Source organism: Bos mutus, chromosome 28 (genome assembly GCF_027580195.1).
Source record: "Bos mutus isolate GX-2022 chromosome 28, NWIPB_WYAK_1.1, whole genome shotgun sequence".
Classification (NCBI taxonomy): Eukaryota; Metazoa; Chordata; class Mammalia; order Artiodactyla; family Bovidae; genus Bos; species Bos mutus.
The window spans coordinates 5,785,106-5,808,260 of NC_091644.1; the positions used below are offsets into that span (position 1 = coordinate 5,785,106).

Consider the following 23,155-nt stretch of genomic DNA (forward strand, 5'->3'; position numbering starts at 1 on the left):
GTGCATTAAACACCCAGCACGTAAAATGCTCTCAAGTATTGCAAGTTACTGCATTCCTGTCTGCCCTCATGGATACTCAGCAAAGGCAAGGCAAGGGAGGTGTTGAAAAGGATGAGGGGAGGTGTGGGGAGGCAGAGGGGGAGGCTGGACAGGTCATTCTGGAGCGGCCAGGCAGTGTAACAGGCCGGGCGGCCCAGCTCTTTCTGGGCTGTGTGGAGCTGCCAAGTTGGTGTTTGGAGTCAGAGCCAGCTTTCCCAGTCTGCACACTCCCCTCCCAGGGTTTTGCTGAAAAGGGCACCTTTTCAGCAGGTCAGGGTGCATGGTTCCCTGCTGCAGCCTGAAGCCAGGGTGAAGGATGGGCAGAGTGGCCTGTGCGCCCCGCTTCTACCCCCTGGCTTCACAGTGACCTGGGTAATGCTGAGCCCAGCCTCTCCCCAACCCAACTCAAGTATCAAGGGTGAGCCTGGCCCAGGCTTCCAGGGTCCTCATATCCCAGCTTCCTGGGGGCACTTAGCAAGCTGCTTCCCACGCCAGAGTCTCTTTCAGTAAGGGCCTTGCTCCCCACACAAAGAAGAAACTTTGAGGGGGATAAGACATGCCCCTACCGTCTAGTGAGAAGATGCCACCCCAGTTTGAGGGGAAGGCTTTAGATGCCTGGGTCCCATGGACAGTCTAGCCCCAGCCCTGCTCAAAGGCAGGCTTCAGCACCACGTTCCAGGCCTCCTTGTCCAGGGGGCCGTGGGACCCCCTCAACAGAGCAAACCCTCCCTCCACTTTGTCTTACAAAGAGATGTGAAGCCTGGGTGGAGAGTGGAGAAAGCCATGGAGGGCTGCCAGCATCAGGCTGGAGCAGAGGGGGCCAGGGGACCTCACTCTGGGCCCAGCTCTCTGCCCTCCTTGTTACACGGGCTGGAGTGGTGCCAGAGGGAGCCCGTGGGAGACAAATGGACACCCTACATGGCCTCCGAATTCTTGCTGGATATCTTGAGCCTCTGCTTGCTCCCCCAGCGCCAATCTCTGACAGATCACCTGTGGCTCCTGGATGCTGGGAAAGCATCCTTCGCTGGTGGGCGAGTCTGACTAAGACCAGCTGACCCTTCGTCTTCTTCTACCACAGTGGAAGCTGGGCACCACTTGGACATGGCCTTTTCCTCTTCCACTGAGGCTCCTACTCCATGGGTCTTAACAGGGATATATCACAGAAGGGCAGCCCCAGAGAGGGCAGACAGTGGTCTCACTCAACCAGCAACATGACAACTTGGCAGGACAAGCCCCCAGGTCTGGCACATTGGCTCTCTGAGATGCATTCTAACTAATTGTCTGGGGCAGCACCCAGACCCTTCTGGATCCATTTAGGAGCTTGGTGGTAGATTCTAAGCTCAGGACAACCCCCTCCCAGAGTCCTGGAGAGGATGGCACTCCCTTATCCTATGACTCTGCCCAGCAGAGAGGGGCAGGCCCTGGGCCCATAGAGGGAAGGAATACAGGAAGCAGGAGGCAGTGTATTTCCAGGGGCTCATTTCTCCACACCCCTGTCAATGTCCCATTTTCCCTGGGTGTGGGTCATGTCATCCCCATTAGTGCCTGAAAGATGCACAGACCAACCAGGGACATGTTCTGTAAGGTATTTGTTAGTTTTAAAATGAAGAAAAGATGAGGGATTTCCCAGGCAAATGAAATTGGGAAACACTGAATCAGACAACACTGAACAGGTTGCTTAGCTGCAGGAGCTCTTGGAGTCTTTAGTTGTCTAAGAGGAGAGGCCAAGCACAGCATCTCCTGAGGGCAATGAACTGGTACACTATTTTTTTCCATCTCTTTGGTCCCAGGGTCCCTGGGTCATAAGTGGGAAAAGGCCTGCTTTGGGCCTCTTGGCAGCTAAGGCAGTGGGAGGAGGGCAGCATAAATTCTATACAGAAGAGCCTCTGTGTATGTTGGGGCTGGGGGCTTCTCCTGACCTCCCCTCCTTGGAGCCTGAGACTTTGCTGCTCCTTCCACAACAATAGAAAGGGGGAGGGGGAGGAAGCCAGGTGGTCTGAGGCTGTGAGGTGCCCCAAAGGTTGGGAAGTAGGTTTGACTGTCTCCATCTTTCCTCCTGCCTCAACCTCCTTCCCCGCCCCAGCTTCCCACCCCCATCCCTCTGTCTCTCCACAAGGGGTGAAGGGTTTCCCATCATCCTCTGGTCTGACTGGTCCTCTCCTCCCTCTGCTAAGGTCGTAGTTCCAGCAATGGGCTGTAATTTTCACAGTGTCTCTGCTGCTCTCACCAGACTCACCAAGACTTAGCACCCAAAGAGCAGCTTCCTCCCCCTAAGACCTCCTGGTCTTTTCTTCACAGCCTCTGGCAGCTCCCCAGGCAAGTCTTTGTCAGGTTTCCTTCTTACAGAGCCTCTTTAAAGATCTGGGAGCCAGCCTACCGTGGCTTCAGGCTCCAGGGCCTGGCTGGGGTTGTCCTTCTGGCTGCTAACTCTTCCCCACTTGGTTCCAGGCCCCAGGCCTCCACCTACAGTCCTGCTGTGGCCACCTCTCCAGCACCTGCTGCCCATACATACAGCGAGGCCCCAGCTGCCCCTGCACCCAAGCCCCGGGTTGTTACCACTGCCAGCATCCGGCCTTCTGTCTACCAGCCAGGTGAGAGGCAGAGCGGGGAGGGAGGCTGTCTAGCCTGGGCATGGGCTCCAGGGGTCAGCTCTAAAGCCACATCCCCCAGAAGGATGGTGGTTAATGACGTTCATCCTCCCTTCTCCCAATTATGGGCCAGAATCCTACGGAAGCTGTCTCTGGCACTGCAGAGACAGATGGCAGTATCAGGCAGTGATGGAGCCTCCTAGATCTCAAGACATTTCCTGCCTGGGGAGTTGCAGGCTCCAAGTGAGCAAGAGACGGTTTAGGGGGGAGGGTCTTGTTCCTCCAGGAGTCTGGGTCTGATTCAAGCCAGTGGATGCGGAGCTGTAACAGAAGTGCCACGGGCTTTGGACAGACCTACTGCAGAATGTGATGCTGGGCAAGCTGCTCACCTGTCTGGTCTTTGGTTTCTTCAGCTGGGACAGGCTAACTAGAGCCATGGAAAGCACATGTGACGGGCGGGAGAGGGACCCACACAGGGTCTGCCAGTAGCTGGCTTCACTGGCTCTGTTCTATCACTTTGGTCCCCATTCTCATCACTGCACAGCCAAGGGCTCAGCCTATGTCCTCCCTTTTCCTAGGCAAAGTTGGGCCTCTCCCCAGAGCTCCAGGGCAGTTCTCAGGCTGGCTTAGGTATCTCCTCCGGCATGCTCAGTGAACTTGAGAAAATGAGACAGGGACTGAGACAGGAAGAGCCTTGTTTGGGGTGTTGACTTGATGTGTAGGGCAGAGGAGCCATGATCAGCCATCTGTTTCATAAAACGCACTCTGAGCAGGGTCGAGTGTGGGTGGAAGTGAGTTTAGCATCAGACTCCATTGCCAGGTCCTGCTCTGCTATCCACGGTAAAGTACTCCATCTCCCAAGCCTGTATTTCCTCGTTTAAAAAACAGGCATGTTGTGTACACCTGATGCTCTGGGGATGAGAATGAAGCACCCAGGACAGTGCTTGGTACACAAGAGGTGCCCTGCTCTGTCTCTTCAGAAGCGAGAACACAAGAGTTCTGAGATTAAAAGTCCATAGTATTAGGGAGCAATTTACAGCCGGCTGCAAGGGTGAAAAGTCTCGGATGGAGCTGGAGGAAGCAGTTGCTCGGCAGCTATGGGGAGCACAGAAGGGAGGGTGATAAGGAGTTTGGAGCACCTCCTGCGAAAGGAGGCGAGGCTCTGTCGGGGCGCAAGGTGGCCATTTCCGCCCTGGCCCGGGCTCCCCTCCCAGGTGGGTCCTTAAGGGCGTCTTCCGGGGCGGGCCCTGGGCTTCGGCGCCCCCGCCCGGGCCGCCGGCTCTCTTCCGCAGGCCCGCCAGGGGGCGGCACGGCACCGGTGGCGCGCGCCGCCTGGCTCGTCGGGCGCGCCCCCTCCTCCTTCCGGGACTGGAGCCCGGGCGGGCGAGACGTGCCGGAGCCCCGGAGCTGCGGGCCTCTGCCGCGTTCCCAGGCCGAGCAGACGTTAACTCATTCCTGCCCGGCGGGGAAGGAAGCCGCCAGGCGGGCTCGCGCCGGAGCCGGCCTGCCTCCGCCCCCTCTCCTGAGGGTGGAGTGCCCGGGAGGCTGGCAGGCGGCCCGGCGAGATACCGGGAACCTGGGCCCGGGCCTCTCCCCATCTCGCCTCTGCCGACCCCGGCCCTGGGGAGGGCGGAGAGCCTGTGTGTAGCCCAAGCCGCAGCTCCTCACGAAGGCTCCTCCGGGCCGACCGTGGCGTTCGCAACCCGGATCCTATCGCTGGCGCCGAGACCGGGCGGCCGCTCCCTGGAGCACCTGGGGCCCGGGAGGGGACCATGGGCGGAGGGGCCCCCACACGGGCCGAGGGAAGCCACGTCGGCCCGCGGGCCGGGTGGGGGCCAGGCGCTCGCGGGAGCCGGGCCCGACCTGGAGTGAGTCAGAAATCACCTTGTTTAATTACACATTCCCGAGCCGCCGAGTGCGATAGGGGCCTTTTGAACTTGCCAATTAGAGATGAAATATCACCTTCTAATTTGGACGGGCTTCATTCCATCAAGCAGAAATAGCAACAGCCTCGGGCTCGGAGATGGGATATCAAGTCTCTCTCCTGGCACGTCGGGGATGGCAGGGGCAGCCAGGCTGAAGGGCGCAGAGGGAAGAGAACTGTGAAGCAGCTGCTCCCTGCGCCCCGATCCTCACTGGGTACCTGATAGTGGAGGGAGGCTGCTGGCCTGCGCCGGGAAGAAGGGAACGGCCTTAGATCGTAGAGGGGAGGAGGGTGCCGGGGGACTCTTGGGCAAGGAATCAGCCCACCGTGCCCAGATGCCAGCGTGCCTCTGACCTGCTGAGACCTTCGTATTCTTGGGGTTTAGAAAAAGGGAGTGAATCATGGAGACTGGAAGGCCTTCCAGATGAGGGAAGAGAAAGATTGCCTGGCAGAGGCAATAGGGTTAGTATTGCTAGAGAGACGTTGGAAAAGTGGGCTAGGGCCAGATTTGGAAGGGGCGTGCTAAAGCCTGTTCTTCTGCCTGGGGAGTGGTTAAGCAGGGATCTGGGGTTGAGTCCTGCAGCCTGAGCGCCTGTTGCAGCTCGGTGTTGCATAAGCTCTCCAAGCCTCAATTCCTCTTCTGTAAAACGGACTAGAGACTATTATCTGCTTCACTGGATTGCAGCAAGTATTACATGAAATAATGCACATAAAGGCCCTGGCATGTGAAAGTAGGCAGTACTTGGTAACTGTTGTCCCGATTAGGATGGCACTATCTGGTAACAATACATTTTCTAGTAGCTACATTTTTTAAAAAGTGTATATTCAATTAAAAATAAATTTACAAAAAAGCATATGGAAGCAGGTGAAATTAATTTTAATATATTTTATTTAACTCAGTATATTCAAAGTATCACTTTAATCAATATAATCAATCAATATAAAATTATTAGTGAGATATTCTACCTTCTTGTACTAAGTCTTTAAAAATCGGTGTGTATTTTATCTTTATAGTATGTCTCAGTTTGGACTAGCTGCATATCAAGTGCTTAATGGCCACATTAGGACTATGCACTAGATAACACAGTATTAGGATTAGGTCACATCTCCCATCCTCTAAATCCTACAGTCTCCCTGGGCTGGGGTCCTTCAGGTGATGTCACGATCAGGCTGTGAGATGAGCTGACAGGTCATCTGGACCGTGAGACCCAGGAGTCACTCACCTCACCATCCCCACTAACATGTTGTGACACATACACAGTGCCAGGTACTAGGTGCCAGGTACTAGGCTCAGCCTTTACAGTTCTTATTTCCCTTAATCCTCCTAATAAGGCACTAAGAATTATTATTGCCATTTTTAGACGAGGAAATTCAGGCCTAGAGATGTTAAGGAACTTGTCCAAGGACACACAGCCAGGATGTAGTAGAGCGAGGACCTGAACCCAGGACTCTTGGTGACTGTGCTACATTGCCAGACCATGGCGTCCCTCCAGGTTGATAGGTACCCCTATCAACAGAGTACACTCAAATCTTCTGGAAATCAGACCCGTGTTTTTTCACAGAGTCAGCTTGCTGCTGCTAAGTCTCTTCAGTCATGTCTGACTATGTGCGACCCCACAGACGGCAGCCCACCAGGCTCCCCCGTCCCTGGGATTCTCCAGGCAAGAACACTGGAGTGGGTTGCCATTTCCTTCTCCAATGCATGAAAGTGAAAAGGGAAAGTGAAGTCACTGAGTCTTGTCTGACTCTTAGCGACCCCATGGACTGCGGCCCACCAGGCTCCTCCGTCCATGGGATTTTCCAGGCAAGAGTGCTGGAGTGGGGTGCCATTGCCTTCTTGGGGTGATAGAAAAAATGGTTTTGGAGACTCACTCTACCGCTTACTAGCTCTGTCTGAGCCTCAGTGACCTCAGCTCTAAAGAGGACTACCCAGTTGACTTGTTACGTTCCTAGCCTATCCCCTTAGTAAGTGGGAAGAAGATTCCTTATGGAGAAACTTTTACCTTTGGAAGCCAGCCTCACTCCCAGGATGGCTCTAGGGCAGGGCTGTGGAGGGTTGTATCCCTTCTGCTTTCAATAACACAGGCCTGGTCCCTACCCATTCCCAGCAATAGGGTTTCCATGTCACCCAGTTCTGAAGGGCCAATCATCTGGGAGCAGGAGATACAGGGTTGGAGCAGCAGGTTAATCCAGGGGAACCAGGTGGGGAGAGACCAGAGGCCAGGCCAGGAACTTTAGCCCTGAGAATGACCTTCCTTTCCAGGCTGGAGCCTGCTGAGGGCTGCCTTCGCACCTATCAGCATAGTCCGTTCACCAGGCCAGACGCAGGGATGGGGAGGGAGGCTGCCCTGACATACTTCCTGGGGTAGAAGGAATAAAGCCTCTTTCCAGAGGAGCAAAGTGTGAGCTGAGGTGAGGCATCCGGAACCTCCCTCCCTAGGAGTGAAGGCTGGCTAAACCAGGTGTGCCAGGCCAGCTGGGTCTGCCCTTGTTAGTTTCACAATGAGAGGCAGCAGAACTTAGAAACCTGGATTCTGAGGCCCAGACCTCGGAGGGCTTTGGGTGAGCAGCTGCTCTGCTCCTCTGTGTTGCTGCCCTAAAAGGGTTTTCAGCGCTCAGTGAGCTGGAGGAGAGAGTTCCAGAATCAAGGCAGGGAATTTTCCTCCTGCCTGGAAGGTAACCTCTAACACACTCGGACACGCTCTCAGTTTCCATCAAAGCGAGGCAGGGGAGCTTGGGTCCCCCAGAGGCAACCACAGGCTGAGGAAGCAGCTAGACCTGGGTCGTGTCACTTCAGCATCTCTGTCTAGCCTTCCTCTGAATGATGTCTTCAAGACCCACCACCCCAATTCAAACCAAAATGGACTTTCCCCATTACACACCAAGCCAAGCTGTTCAAACAAACAAACAAACAAAACACGATTGCAACTAAACCTGGAATCTAAACTTGAAAACCTAACTGTCCCGTCATCTGCTTTGTCTCAAAGGCTGGACTAGGTCCAGGTTCAGCAAACGTATATGACTGAGGCATTTTAGATGTCAAATCACTGGTCAGAGTGCAAACAAGAGCATCTTCCAGTCAAGGCCAGAATGACCCACTCTCACCCTCTCCAGCCGAGGGGATCCAGATACCAGCCTTGCCCGCGCCCCCTGCCCCCACTCACTGTCTCCGGCAGGCTCCTGGCAGCCAGGGCCTGGCTGAGCCCCACCCCGCACAGCTGTGGATATTTATAGTTCTATCCCTTCCCAGCCCTGTCCAAGCTCCCCCAGGGCTCTGCTCCATGGCTCTTTATCTCCCTTGGCTTCTTGCTGCAAATTCAAATCAAGGCCATGAAGAAGCTCGGGACACATCTCTGTGTAAAAACTGGAATTGTGCCGCTCTAATATTAAAGTTGTCTTTTACAGTTCCCTGGCTGGGGGTGGGGGGAGCTGGGAGAAATGAATTCCTGACACATTTTTCTTTGGATATTTTTGGCTTGCAGTGCCTGCGTCTACCTACAGTCCATCCCCGGGGGCCAATTACAGTCCAACCCCCTATACGCCCTCCCCTGCCCCTGCCTACACCCCATCCCCTACCCCTGCGTACACCCCTTCCCCTGCTCCCACCTATTCCCCCTCCCCAGCACCAGCCTACACCCCCTCGCCAGCCCCAAGCTATAATCCTACACTGTATAGTGGGGGCCCTGCAGAGTCTGCCAGCCGTCCCCCATGGGTGACAGACGACAGCTTCTCTCAGAAGTTTGCCCCTGGCAAGACCACCACCACTGTCAGCAAGCAGAGTCTGCCCCGAGGCGCCCCTGCCTACACCCCGCCACCACCGGCTCCCCAGGTGTCCCCCCTTGCCAGGGGTACGGTGCAGAGGGCCGAGCGCTTCCCAGCCAGCAGCCGGACTCCGCTCTGTGGCCACTGCAACAGCATCATCCGGTAAGATCAGATCCCACTGTGCCCCTGTACTGGGATGCTGGCAGGGCAAGGGGGATGGGAGGGAGGGAGGTGCAGGGAGAAAGCCGCGTGCGGGGCAGCCTCAGGTCCCTCTTGCTAGCTGTCCCTGGTCTAAGCCTCTCTGAGCTTTAGCTTCTATGCCTGTGTGACACCCACTTCCCCAGGGAGTTGTGAGGATTCCATGAGGTCAGTGGGTAAAGCTCCAGTATGGTGCTTGGGCCAGCAGCACCCCCTTGGGCTAAGGCTGGGTTCTGAGAATTGCAGGTCTGGTTGGTAGGTTTATTAGGCCTGTTGCAAGCTGGCTGACAGTGCTGGTTTTGCCCCAGCTTTCCTTTGGGGCTGCTTCTGGGTCTATTCAGTCAGGCCTGTGCTGCTCAGGGTTTTGGTGGCCATCTGCCACACTGAAAGGAAAACAAGTCATTTCATACTTAGAAGCCCAGGATCATGGGTGATGCTTTTTGAATATAACATGTTTATAGTATGTGCTTGTGTGTGGGGGAGGATGAACTTATGTATATGAAAAATATACTTTTATTTAAAAATAAAGTATCATTAGAAAAAATATGGGGCTTCCCAGGTGGCTCAGTGGTAAAGAACCCATTGCCAATGCACAAGGTAAAGAACCTTCCTGCCAATGCAGGAGATGTGGGTTCAATCCCTGGATCAGGAAGATCCCCTGGAGAAGGAAATGGCAACCCACTCCAGTATTCTTGCTTGGGAAATCCCATGGACAGAGGAGCCTGGCAGGCTACATTCCATGGGGTCACAAAAGAGTTGGACACAACTTAGTTGACCAAACAACAACAGAAAGAATATACTCATTAGAGAATAATTAGAAAATTCAGAACAATAAAAATTAAAATATAAAGCATTTCTTTAGCCTCAGTGTTCTGAGACTGATCTAGATCCAGGTTTGTGTCCTGGGTCTAGCATAATAGCCCTATGGCCTTGAGCAACTTACTTAACATCTGTACCTCAGTTTTCTTATCTAAAAGTGGGTATCATGATAGTACCTGCTTCATAGAGTTGTTGTGAGAGTTAAACACACTAATAAATGCAAATTTCTTCGTGAATGGTGCCTGGCAGAGAGTAAGCACTTAATAAATGTTGGCCATTGGCACCATCATCATGGCTCTTCTTACTACAAGCATTCAACTGAAGGATATCCCATAATACACTTACTGGGCCCCCTAGTCATGGATGTTTGAGTCGCCTCCCCATTACTCTTTTTTGTAAGTGATGCAACCTCATCTTTTTTCATGGAGCTTTATCTGAATTTCCTGTTATTTCATTAGAACAGTCACAAAAGTCAGGGTTATCAGGGTCAAAGTGTGAATATTGTTGGGAGTTTTTGAAATACCTGGTCATAAGCTTTTGGGGCTACTTAGGAGATACTGTTCTCTGCTTTCCCAGGGGCCCCTTTCTGGTAGCCATGGGCCGTTCCTGGCATCCAGAAGAGTTCAACTGTGCCTACTGCAAGACCTCCCTGGCAGATGTGTGCTTTGTGGAGGAGCAGAACAACGTTTACTGTGAGCGGTGTTATGAGCAGTTCTTTGCCCCAGTCTGTGCCAAGTGTAACACCAAAATCATGGGGGTAAGTGGGCAGCATTCTTCTCCTCGGACCCTTGTCTGTTTTCCAACCAGTCTCTCCTCCTTCCCAAAGTTGTGGGGTCCCATTTGGAAGCCAAGCAGTTGCTGTGCTAACAGAGCAAGAACAGCTCCATCTCTGTCCTGGAAGGGCATCGGTTCGGCACCAGTGAACTAGGGAGTGAATGAACTTGAAGTGAGAGATGATCGTATCCCTGGGCCACACAGCTTGAAGTGGCTTGCGGAGCTTTTGAAAAGCAAGTCACCTCACCGTATACCTCTGTGTGGCTTTGACACTCGATGCCCCTTTGGTAAAATGGCTGTAACAAGCAGCCTCCCTCCCAAGTTTAATGGGAGGGGAAGCATCACAGTTTATATGAGCACACACAGAACCTGGCACCCAGCATGCACTGTGCGAGTAGGAGCCCCTCGTCTGCCACCCCTGACCTTCCTCCATGTGTCTGAGGCCCGCTTTTTGGGCTGCCTGTCCCGCTCCCTGATGGGACATTCTTGCAGTGACTGAGGCCTAGTGTGGACGTCAAGCCTGCCTCCTTCTCTCTGCTGGCCTTTCTGTCCTGAACTGAGGCTCTTTTCCCCAGGAAGTGATGCATGCCTTGAGGCAGACATGGCATACCACCTGCTTCGTCTGTGCAGCCTGCAAGAAGCCCTTCGGGAACAGCCTCTTCCACATGGAGGATGGGGAGCCCTACTGTGAGAAAGGTAGGACCTCTGTGCCAAGGGGACGCCCCACAGTCTGGAAGAAGGGGGTTTAGGAGTTCCCTTTCACAGACATTCAGTCTCTGCTACCTTCCCTGCACCAAATATGTGGACCCAAGTCGGCATCTTGTGACCATTTAGGAAAGCTTTCAGATGATTTTGATCTGGAGACCACGAGGCCTGGTCTGAAAAGGCTTTGGCTCTGGCCTTTGTTCCAGGTTCCACCTCAGGCTGGTTTTGTAACCCTGAATGAGTTACTAAAATTCTCTGAGCCTCACTTTCCCCATCTGCCAAAGGGGAAGATCAACACCTGCCTCATAGAGTTGTGGTGAGGATTAAACTCAGAGAAAGTATGAAATTTGTTAAGTACCAAGCATGTGCAAGTCCCCTCCCAGCTCCTGTGATGTTTACCAGACTTGGGTGTTCTTTCAGGGTCCTGCCATGTGCTCTCTGAATTCGGAGTTTCTCTAATCCCCCCAATACTGAATCTTATCTTAAAACTTGGAGTCAGGTATGGTGAACTCTGAAGACAAAGCATTCTGTTAGAGTTGGGCGTCCTGGTTAACTAGCTATTTGCTCACTCACTGACACTTACACACTCATTTATTCATAGCCTGTCTGTCTCAGGTGAGGATTTGAGGCAGGTTCCAACAAAGGCAGCATAAACGTGAAAGTGAAGACAATAGAACTTGAGCAGATCAGCACCAAGCAGACGAGGGGGAGAGAAACGTGCTGGTTATGACGAATAACAGAGCTTCAGTGACTGGGCAGCAAAATTGAGGGCAAAAAAGGCAACACAGTGAGTTGGTTTACTTTAAAACCAGAAAGGAGAAAACATTTCCTCAAGGGGAAAAGCAAAACAAAATAAAACATTTTTCCTCCCCTTGACAATGAATTATAAAAGAAGCGTCTTGGTTTCTGAGGTCCCGGTGAATTCCCTTTCCAGCTCTAAGGCTCATTGGATGACTGTAAACGTCACTCAGTCATTCCGGCCTCAGTTTCCGTATCAGTGAGAGGAAGAAGGTAGCGCCTGTCTTTTCCCTCCTTACGTGGAAACGATGATGGTCGGCAGTTAGTAACAGTGCTGTGACACCAGAACTTCCCTGGTGGCCCAGTGACTGAGACTCTGCTTCCATTGCCGGGGGCACAGGTTCAATCCCTGGTCTGGGAACTAAGGTCCCACATGCCCTGGGTTGTCCAAAAAACTGCTGTGGTACCAATACAAATTGCTATTATTAGTCAACTAAAAGCATGATAGCTTTCATAATGTGTGATAAGCCACAGTTTATGTCTGAGGCTTGTGAAAGAATAATAGATCTATACTCTTCTTACTGCTCTTCTCCCTAGCAATCCCCCAAAAAAGATTTTCAAAAATGATATTTTGAGTAAAAAGGGTCTTAAGGTATTAAGAAAAGACTGCAAGGAAGCAGATTTAGTTTCAACCCCAGGCACTCTGAGAGACCCTGACAAGTGAAGTCCCTTAGGGGTCACTTCCAGGCAGTGTGATGATGGAGAAGACGCTTACCCTTTCTGAGTCTCTTCCTTCCTCACCTAACTCTCAGAGGCTGTTGTGAGGATTAGCTGAGATAGTGGGCACAGAGTTCTTGACAGAACACCTGCCCGTGGTGAATGGGCAACTGGCATCATCCCTCTAATGGTTTCGGGAGACCCACAGCTCTCCAAGGAGCACAGTTTGAAACCTGGCCTTTAAGAAGTGGGAGTCACTGCGATGTTTTAAAGTGAAGAAGTAACATAATCTGATTTTTATTCTAGCAAGAGCATTAGAAATTTAGTGTGCTTGTTGAATGTGATAAAGTGTGACACTCATATGAACAAAGTAAAGAAAGGAGAGCTAGATGACCCAATAGTGCAGTAAAATCAAGCCTGGTTGGTTAACCTACGCTTGAGATAAAATATCAGAGTCAGCCTTGGGGAAGGTCCCCAGTATAATACCACGGATATTGTGTTTGGTTCTGACCTTGTCATTTTTTTATTATTTATAGGGAAATATGAGGGAATGTCCCTGGCGTCCAGTGGTTACTACTCTGCACTTCTTATGCAGAGGGCACAGGTTCCACCCCTAGTTGGGGAACTAAGATCCTACATGCCACATTGGCTGTGAGACCCATAAGTAAATAATTAATTAACAATGTATTAGAGTCAGACCTGTGATATCAAATTCCAAAACAAACTGGCAGTTCTCCAGATAGTACAAAGACAAGTTTAAAACAAAACAAAGCGAAATTAATCAGTAGACAGGACTAGACATTCCAGAAATAAATTCAAGCCCTTGCAGGAGTTTGTGCTGTGCTGTGCTTAGTTGCTCAGTCGTGTCCAAATCTTTGCAACCGCATGGACTGTAGCCCAAAGGCTCCTCTGTCCACAGGGATTCTCCAGGCAAGAATACTGGAGTGGGTTGCCATTTCCTTCTCCAGGGGATTTTCCAGCCCAGGTTGGAAATCAGATCCAACCAGGGATCAAACCTGGGTCTCCTGCATTGTAGGCAGATTCTTTACCATCTGAGCCACCAGGGAAGCAAGAGCTTAATCTGTCGGGGGGCAGAAAAAACAGGCTGCACAACAGCAAAAGGAATCAAATTTAACAAGGCTGTTTGAAACATATCTTTGTCCATTCATCATTTCACCATCAAACATGTGCCAGTCGCTATGAAGGGCGCTAAGCATAGAGAAGAGGGTCGCTGCCCTGAAGAACCTCAAGCAGACCCATCGACGCCTGATATGCTGGCATACAAACAGACCATTAAGAAACAGTGAAAAGACGGGTGGGTGATGAATGAATGGGGAGGGAGAGAAGTCCAGGAGAAGCCCTCAGGAAGGCTGTCTCATCTCCCTTGGGTGGGAGAGGAATGAGGTCTTCCTAGAAGGAAGGCTGCCCAAAGAATTGCAGAGATTCAGGTAGACAAAGTGGGGAGGGATTTCTGAGTGCAGGACTCGGTTCATAAAGAGGCACGAAGATGGAGGAAAGAATCCAGGGCATCTGGAGACCAGCTGGGCAGAATGAAAGAGAACTCATAAGTGGGGTACAGGGCTTTCTCTCAAGTGGAGGCAGGTTGGCCTATAGTCCTGCTTCTCATCACACACTAGTAAGTTCCTGCAGACCACAGAGTGAACCATAAACTTGCCATAACTCTCTTAAGTAAGCAGAATGATGTTTTCCTACCTGGTGAGGCAATCGATTTTTGCCTACTAAAGAAATTAAGTATTCTGTCAGAAACAAGATTGATGGCTTGCGATGTATGTAAGAGTATTTGCATGACAAAGTATAATTAAACCCCAAAGAGGAAACCATACATTGGAAAAAATATGCAAGAGATATAACTTATCAAAGCTTCATGGCAAATAGATAACTGGAAATAGTGTGAAGTCAGGGAGATGGGATGACTTTGTGGCTCCTGACCACTGCGTGATGGAACTGCTACAGCCAGGTTCATGGTCTTTAAAATGAAAACAATAGTTCATTGCAGAGCTACTGTGAAGATTAAACAGGAAACATAAAAGAGCACTCATACTAGCACATAGTAGATGCTCAAATCATGTTCCCTTCCCTCCTTTCATCATCTTAAAGGCATTCAAAATGAAAGCCAACATTTTTGGTGCCTAGTACTTCACATACTTTTTTATATTTAATCTGTAGTTATTCACATTATATAGATGAAAAAGTTGAAGCACTAAGAAGTTAGGTGACTTGCCCTGCATTTGAACAATTCCCGTATAGAGGTGGGATTTGAGCCCAGGTCTTTCTTTCTTCGGAATCCAAGTTCATGGCCCCCACTACATGCTGACTCTCAGTAGTGGTCTAAGACAGTGATCGGGCACACTTTCCACAAGGAGATCAGAGTTAAAAATTGCTATAAGAAAAAGCCAACTGTGGCAGAGCTGGAAAGACAAGTCCACTTATGGGGGGATAAAGGCTTTGTAAAAGGCATCAAGATTTTCTAGAAGAATCTGGAAGAGTTCTACTGTGAGTGCATTGGGAGTGCTGCTCGTGACCCAGCCAGGACAGCTTGTGGCAGAGAAGCTCGGGACCTGGCCTGCTGTCTCACCCATGTGGCTCTGGCTACAGCCTTTACCTCTTTGAGCCTCAGTTTCCTCACCCAAAGAAAGAAAACAAAAGTAATCTTGCAAAGATTAAGTTCATTCATTGACTTATCTTTTTTTCCCCAAATCATTGATTTATTGATTCATTCATTCACTCATTCATTTGATATACATGTGTTGGGTACCAACTTGTGTGCCAGGCACTGTGCTGGGAGTACAAAGAAAACGAATACATAGACCTTGACATTGAGATACTAGCAAATAAGACCATCTATGTGAGGATTCCTGGTAAACTGTAAAGCATTACATAAATAATATTTGGTATTATTATCCTCTTGGCTGGGGGAGGGGAATTACTTCTGACAAAGTAAATCAAATCCTGTTTCTTGTAGTGAAAATTTATTATCAACACAGATACCTCACGACCGAAGAATAATCAAGCAAAGAACATTCCGTAACTCCAAAAAAATGTTAAAGGCTCTCATTTCTCCAAAATAAGCATAGTTGCTGGGAAATAGGATTGCTTTTTCTTCTAGGGGATTGGTCTCTTTGGGCCATGAGAGGTGACAGAGGCAGAGAAAATCACCCTGCAGAAAGTGAATGACAGTTCCAGAAAGTGTTTGCAAATCAAACCAGCACAGGGTGGTGACGAGCCTGAATCTGCACAACCCCAGTGCAAATCATTGGAAAAGGAAAAAACCAATCATGTAACTAGAATTTTGTGTGCCAGATGACAAGTAACCAATTGGGTTTCATCACTGCCTCAAGCTCAGTGATCTGGGGGGTGGTTCTGGTATTGGGTTGGTGTGGCTGGGAGGGGCATCCCTCCCAGCCTGGTCCTTACTCTGCCTTTCATTTCAGACTACGTCAATCTGTTCAGCACCAAGTGTCACGGCTGTGATTTCCCCGTGGAGGCCGGCGACAAGTTTATCGAAGCCCTGGGCCACACCTGGCATGACACCTGCTTCATTTGCGCAGTATGTTTTTAGCCTGGTGTTCTGACTTTCTGAGAAGGGATTGGAGCGACCAGCTGGGGCCAGATGACAAACCCTCCACATACCTTTCGACTGTTATTCTAATATTCTATTTTCTTTAAAAGCTGGCAGATACCATGATGCCTTGATAGGTCACAGATGAGCCAAGCTTTGTTACTAATAATGATTTATAAACCAACATGGCGTTGTTACTCTCCACTTCTTTAAGGACGGAGGAGTGTCTCAGGATGTGGCACACCAGCAGCTGGCCTCAACAGCAGTGCCCTCAATAAGTGTGAGGATCGAACAATGTTTGGATTTAATAGAGGCAGATGACTTCTCATGGTTATAAGCTGTTTAAGATATGACGAAGTGATTCAAGGGTTTTCCCCCAAATGTTCACCATGAACATTAGATCAGAGCTTATTGATTAATCCTATCAAAAGCTGAGGTAAGATTTCTTTTGACTGAACCTTTAGAAGCCAGGACTAAATATAATTTCATTTTCCTACATGGTCCTGTTCTTGATATGCACTTGCCAGGAGATAAGTCCTAGATTAAGTATTAACCACGTGCGGTTTATTTCTGCTGAATAGCCAGGTCATTTTTACCATGAGACTGACATTTTCTTTACAAGGGCTTTGGTTTAGGGAAGGGATCTGACAATGAACGTGCTGACACTTAGACTCCACATTAGACTTAGAAAATAGTTGTCCCTGATAAAACTCCGTAATATGAGTTTGTAATTGACTAAACTTTATTTGGGAAAGTTAATGTGCTACTAGGCCTATTTTTTTTTTTTTTTACCAGAGCTGCTCAAGATAAATTTTAGGAATATATGAAAGATCTATATAGTTTAAACTTGAATACTTTTTATAGACTTATGACATAGAGCAACCCCAGTCATAAAGTTCACTGTAGTTCACTTCAGCTTTTACACTGCATGTCTGATCCCCTCCCATTTGTGGGGTGCATTGTATTCACTCTGTATATTAGTTTGCTAAGGCTACCATAACAAAATGCCACAATATGAACAGCTTAGGCAACAGAAGCCCTTATTCGCTCCCAGTCCTGAGGGCTAGAAGCCCAAATCCAGGGTGTCAGCAGGGCCCTGCCTCCTCGAGCTCCCGGTGGTCACCCGCCGTGCTCAGTGCTTCCTGCGCTGTGGTCGTGTCGCTCCGGTCTCGATCTCCATCGCCGCATGGTTGCCTTCCCTCTGGAGTCTGTCTTCACGTGACAGTCCCCTCTGTACAGGTGTCTGTCTCTGTGTCTTCATCTCCTCTTCCTGTAAGGAACTGGTCATATCGGATTAAGGGCCCAACCTACTCCATATGACATCATCTTAACCTCCATCTTAATTAAATCTGCAAAGACCCTATTTCCCTATAAAGTCACTGTTTTCCCTGTTCTGGGTAGGCTAGAGGTACACAGGGTTGGGACTTGAACATGTGAATTTAGTGGTGGGGGGACAATTCAGTCCATAGCACTCTGATTTTCCAGCCCTTTGAACACCTCTAATCATCTTTTAGGGTCTTTTAATTACATCAGGACCTCCCTTCAAAAAGGGACAAAGCCATGTAAATATACTGGTTTTGGGGTTGTCCCCTGCAGAGCCACAGCTCAGCAAGCACAGTACTGGGCTCTCTTACCTTACCTTCAAGCCATAGCTTGTCTAATCCTAAGATGCTGCCTGTAAATCTGGTTACCCAACTTCTAGAAAGATCTAAGAGACTTGGAGGAGGTTCAGGGAAGACAGTGGCACAGAAGGCTTGTTCTCTAAGAGCAGGCTGATGAGCAGTCTGTCACGTGCAGAGGAAATCACACAAAGGTGAGCGTGGGTCTGCTCCCTCGAGCCTTCTGTGTTTGTCTGAGAATCATGATATGGTGCAAGTCCCAGAGAGAGACCAGAAGAAGCAGTAAAGCTTGGGGTTGCTCAGTCTGAGATTACAAATAAGTTCCAGTCTGGTATGAAAGACCCACAGCACTGCCCACAGGATCTACTCAAAGAAACCAAGCAATTCCCGTCCTCTGGAGAATTATCACAGAGAACCATTATGCCTTCCCCCAAACTAGCCCAGGGTAGCACTCAGTGCCCCATGAAGCTGTCTGTATCTAAGGGGAACGTGGTTTTAATTTTTGGAAAGCAATATTTTGATTGGAAAACTTTCAGGGATTTTTTTGGTCCTCTTTCCATCACTTTATATTTCCAAATCACTTTTAATGAGTGTATATTTTCCCGTAACTTGAAAAAGAATTAGTAAGAAAGGAAGATCAGGACTAGCTCTCCTAGCTGACATGGGCTTAGTGAGCTACCCTGATACAAGTCTGTAAACCCAGAACAATTTCAAGTAGACATAGTCCCTTTCTGCTGTGAGGTATGGGGAAAATGAGCTTAGAAGTAGAGTCTTGCAGACCTGAATATGGATTCCTAGGTTCTACAACTTAACAAGGTCTGTGACTTGAGCAAGATACTTGGGCTTTCTGAGCCTTAACTTTCAATTGTGAAATAGAGAAGAGTCATACCTATCCCATAAAGTTTTGTGAAAATCAAATGAGATCGTGTATACAGAGTGTCTGGTATCATATTTGACCACATTGACAGATACTACTGATGTCCTTCCTTTCTGCTGTGTTTCCATCTTTAAGCTCCACTCACATGTTGTCATCAAGGGGGTATATAATTTTGCCTTTTTTTCATGTAATATTTTCCTGCATATACTCTGCCATATTTGATTTACATTTCATGGGGGCATTTCATTGGGAAAATGCACCATAAAAATTAACTTAATCATCATCCCCTGAGAGAAATGTTAGTGGCCACCTGGTTTGTAGTTGAGCATATGTTGCTTTCTTGTTCTGGGGAGTAGTTGCTGCAAGATGAAATTATCCAGAGTGGTGTTCCTGGGGTACAGGGCAGGCACCTCTTTTTGGCTTCTCTTCAGTGTTGCCACATCCCTTGCCAAAGGCTGGACTGATTCACATTCCCTAAACAGTGACAAGTAGGCCTGATCTCTTTTGATATTGCTGACTTTTGACTGATCACTTTTTTTTTCTTTCTGGCTTTAGTCACATGGGCTAAAGGTGACAAGCTTTTGAGGCTTTTTGTTTTGTTTATTTTACTAGGTTAACAGGTATCTCATAGAGGTTTTAATTTATTTTTCCTTTAATTATTAGCAAGGATCATTTTTCTGACATTTTATAATTCTTTAAATATTAATCACCTCTGTGGATATCATCAATTGATCATCTTAATTGTTGTTGTTCAGTCACTAAGTTGTATCCAACTCTTTGCAAGCCCATGGACTGCAGCACGCCAGGCTTCTCTGTCCTTCACTGTCTCCCAGAGTTTGCTCAAACTTATGTCCATTGAGTTGGTGATGCCATCCAATCATCTCATCCTCTGTTGCCCCCTTCTGCTGCCCTGAATCTTTCTCAGCATCCGGGTCTTTTCCAGTGAGTCAGCACTTTGCATCAGCTGGTCAAAGTATTGGAGCTTCAGCTTCAGTATCAGTCCTTCCAATGGATATTCAGGGTTGATTTCTTAGGATTGACTGGTTTGGTCTCCTTTGGTTGCCCAGATGGTAAAGAATCTCCCTGCAATGCAGGAGACCTGGGTTCGATCCCTGGGTTGGAAAGATCCCCTGGAGAAGGGGAAGGCTACCCACTCCAGTATTCTGGCCTGGGGAATTCCATGGACTGCATAGGCAATGGGGTCACACAGAGTCAGACACGACTGAGTGTAAATGCTGTGCATATACTGCTTTACTGTAAAGCATTTGTCGTGAGGAGAAGCTGGCTGTTGCCTTTCCCCCCGTCTCTCTGTGACTGTGCTTTGTCTTAAAAGGATGGCTGAAATCTTTGCTCATGTCCCCCTCTCTCCTGGACTGTTTCATGCCTATCTGTTTTCTGTTTCAGGTCTGCCACGTGAATCTGGAGGGGCAGCCATTCTACTCCAAGAAGGACAAACCCCTGTGCAAGAAGCATGCACACGCCATCAACGTGTAGGGAGCCCAGGGCATCTGATATGGACGGGCAGGGAGCTGCTCCTGCTGCTGGCAACAAAGGATTGAAGGAGGCTGATGTTTCTTTTTTGGGGGGAAAGGGAGAAGACAGGAAGCGACTGAGCCCTTTTGAAGTATAATTTTAGTCGTTTCTTCTGCACACAGATCGTGTATTTGCATAGTTCAGACTAGAAGCCAAATGAAGATTCCTGAACCAAGCTAGTAATTAATCCAAGACTGGAACTGTACTTCAAACATTGAGGACAGAATTCCAAGAACTCAAAAGTTAAAAAGAAAAAGTCACTTTCCCAAAGCGATACACTTCCCTGAGGTCACCAGAGCAGGGACAGAGCTCAGAGTAGTTGTGGAGAATCTGAAGCTTTCTGTGGAGTTCTTTAGAGCTCCTCTAACAAACAAAATGAAGTGCCAAACAGTTCTCACTGCAGGGTATTTTTAGAGCCATAGCTGAGAGCTTGTTAGCTAAGACCGATTGGGCCTTCCTCACCAAAAAAGGAAGTGTTATTCCATTCCTCGCGTCATGGTGCTACCTCGGCGCATCAGACTTCAGACCTTGCACGGGCTTGAACATTCTCATGGGAGCCCGGACATTGGAGGGGCGTCTTCTGGGAGCCTCTGGGCAAGCGACAGGGCTTCGGGAAAGGATCGGGCTCACGCTGCAGACGGCTGAGGGAAAGAAGGGCTTTTCTGCCACCTTCTTTTAGCCTGAAACAGCCAATGTCCCCAGAAAGCTTAGCTTCTTTTTGACTTGTGGTGGGCAAGTGGAATTGGGCTTTCTTCCAGTTTTACTTTGCTGTGTGTGAGAGGAGATTGCACAATAACCCTGGGCTGTGTTTGGCCCCTGTTTGGCTTTATGAGGTTCATTAGCGTGAATGTCTAGTCTTGTGCATGCGTTTCACTCCCAGTCCTGTGAGTGCTCACCGCTGAGGTCCTCTTCAACATCCCTTTCCTCAACAGGCTTAATGAGCTGCGGAAAAGAAGAGAGAGACAGTGTTGCAAACAGGATGGCAGAATAGGCTGAGGATGTGCCCAAACTCCCGGTGGGAAAGAGAAACCTTGCTTTCTGCCAGCCTGAGTAAGAACACACGAGCTGGCAGGACCTCCCACTGCAGAGCTGCTCCATCCTTCTCGTATCTTCCTTTAAATGCAGCACACTGATAGTATACAATTGTGCTGCCTGCTGGAAGGGAAAGATGGCCTGATGTAGACGCGTCTGCCATTTTGGCTAGTATTTTGAAAAAAGTATGAGCTGAGTTGACCTAGCAATTGTTTAAGCATTTATTGAAATAGACTTGGATCTTCAAACTTCTTTAAAGTATTAGTGATAGTTTGAGTTAAGTAAGCATTTTAAAGCTGTTTGGTGGTAAAGAGAGAAACTTAGTTTTTGAGGTTGGAAATGGTTATCGTCTCTTTCCCTTTTAGGAAGCGCTGTTATGCTCACTGAACCTGGCATCAAAGGAGGCGGTTTGAGTGGATGTTTCTCACTTGAGCACAATATTTAGGCCATCTTCCAATCACTGCTACCCTCTCCTCACTCCTGTTTTGGATTTTCTCTTTGCATGTTTGAAATGTTTTATGAGAATGCATTAGACTACTTTTTCTTCTGAGAACTGAGGCTTCCGGGGACTGCCTTTCTACCTGAGGGAGAAAGAAGCAGCTAGATTTGTCTCTAACAGAAGGCCCGTGTTGTTTTTTTCCCCCAAGAGTGAAGCCACTAACGTCCCCCAGGGAACACCAGGAGGGACATAAATGTGCTCCTACCACAGGGCCCTTCTTTAGCTTTGGTGCAGGGAGAAAGTGAATATGAAGCACAGGCAGAGTAACATCTGCAGGGAGTGCCTGGAGATTTTTCAGGAGTTGCAAGCAAGCATTCTGTTATTTTTGGAAAGTTCAAATACACAGGGACAAGGAGGTTGCTGACTGTACAGAAAGCCTCTAGGCAGATTTTCTTAAAAAAAAAACAATAAAAAACTATTAAATTATCAAGGACTGGTCTCAAGGAAAGGGAATAAAGTTCCCTAGAGTTTTTTCCCCAAAAATATCATTTAAAAGATTTTACACATACACACACACAAGTGTGGCCATTAAAAAGCATATGATCATCAAAAAGAAAAGCGAAATCTCAAAGGTGAGCTTCATCATAGTCATTTATTGAAGCAGTTTTTCTACATTTCACAGCTAGTGTGTATTCTGAGGGACTCTTAGTTACCAAAACCCAAAATCAACAACAGAAACATTTTAAAGGTAGCAGGAAAAGGAGGTGATTTTTAGTATGGTTCCCTCAGTGTTTCTAAGTTTGGCATAGTGTTGGGTTAAGGTTGTAGCTACTTCCAGTTAACATCATGGATGTCCTACAACACCGAACACAAGTTTTAATAATTCATGGTGAGGAGTACACTTTGGATCTACAGTTCTTGTCTCCTCATTGTTGACATTTATTTAACATTTATAAACATTAACTTTTTGCAACTGAGTGATTTATGTCTGCAGTGTGTTTTGTTAGGAATCTAGCTTTTATAATGTTAACTTTTCAACCTAAGTACTCTTGCTTTGGGATTTTTAATTTTAACATTTCAGAAATGGAATATAGTGTGGTAAAAAGTGTGCACAAAAATGTTTTGCATGGTTTTTTGTTTTTTTGTTTTTGGCCTGTGTGAATTCTTTTTAGCAAAATAAAACCCTAAACGGATGTGCAAATACAGATTTTTCTGTGTAAAGTTTTTTCGTGTGATAACCAAAAGTAGATTACTTCTCTATGACTGCAAATATAAGTTTGAGAGAAAACAAAATGCCCTAAGGAGAAAAAACAAATAACTTACTTGGTCTTTTGATTGTGTGGTCTAACAGCCATTTAAACAAAGAAGGATACATGAATAATACAGATGTTATGCATACAAAGTGAATTTACCAGTAAATAATAACCTGAAGACCAGGTTTGGCCTTTTCCTTTTGGATTTATTTATTTAGCTATTTCATATTTATTTCTTTTTATTCTGTTCTAAATAACTTCATTTCTAGAAGTATATTTTCTTCCATGCCTTTTGTCTTAAAATAAGCTCAGAGTAACATCTCCTCATGGCATTTTTTTTTAAGAATAATGAAGGCCCCTCTGAGGAGCCTTCCGCATGACCAATTCATCCTTTTTTGAGATATTCTGTTTCTAGGCATTACTTAAAAAGATATTTTTTATAACTTATTTGACTTTTAATACCTGAATCAGATTTTCAAATAGCTGTACAGTTACAAGTAGAAATAAAATATTCTTATTTTAGTACTTTTTAAAGCTTTAGCAATTTTTCAAGCAGAT

General features: G+C 48.0%; 1 protein-coding gene across 2 annotated transcripts in view; it reads left to right on the forward strand.

Annotated features, from left to right (window-relative positions):
* LDB3 (LIM domain binding 3) overlaps positions 1 to 22,549 on the forward strand; it is a 59,507-nt gene extending 36,958 nt beyond the window's left edge. For both annotated transcript variants that reach the window (XM_070364766.1, XM_070364767.1), the window contains 6 exons: positions 2,488 to 2,630; positions 8,034 to 8,475; positions 9,907 to 10,087; positions 10,680 to 10,800; positions 15,717 to 15,832; positions 19,745 to 22,549. In XM_070364766.1, coding sequence (XP_070220867.1) covers positions 2,488 to 2,630; positions 8,034 to 8,475; positions 9,907 to 10,087; positions 10,680 to 10,800; positions 15,717 to 15,832; positions 19,745 to 19,834 — 1,093 coding nt within the window. In that variant the 3' untranslated portion in view covers positions 19,835 to 22,549. The remainder of the gene's footprint in view (positions 1 to 2,487; positions 2,631 to 8,033; positions 8,476 to 9,906; positions 10,088 to 10,679; positions 10,801 to 15,716; positions 15,833 to 19,744) is intronic.
* Positions 22,550 to 23,155: the final 606 nt, after the last annotated feature.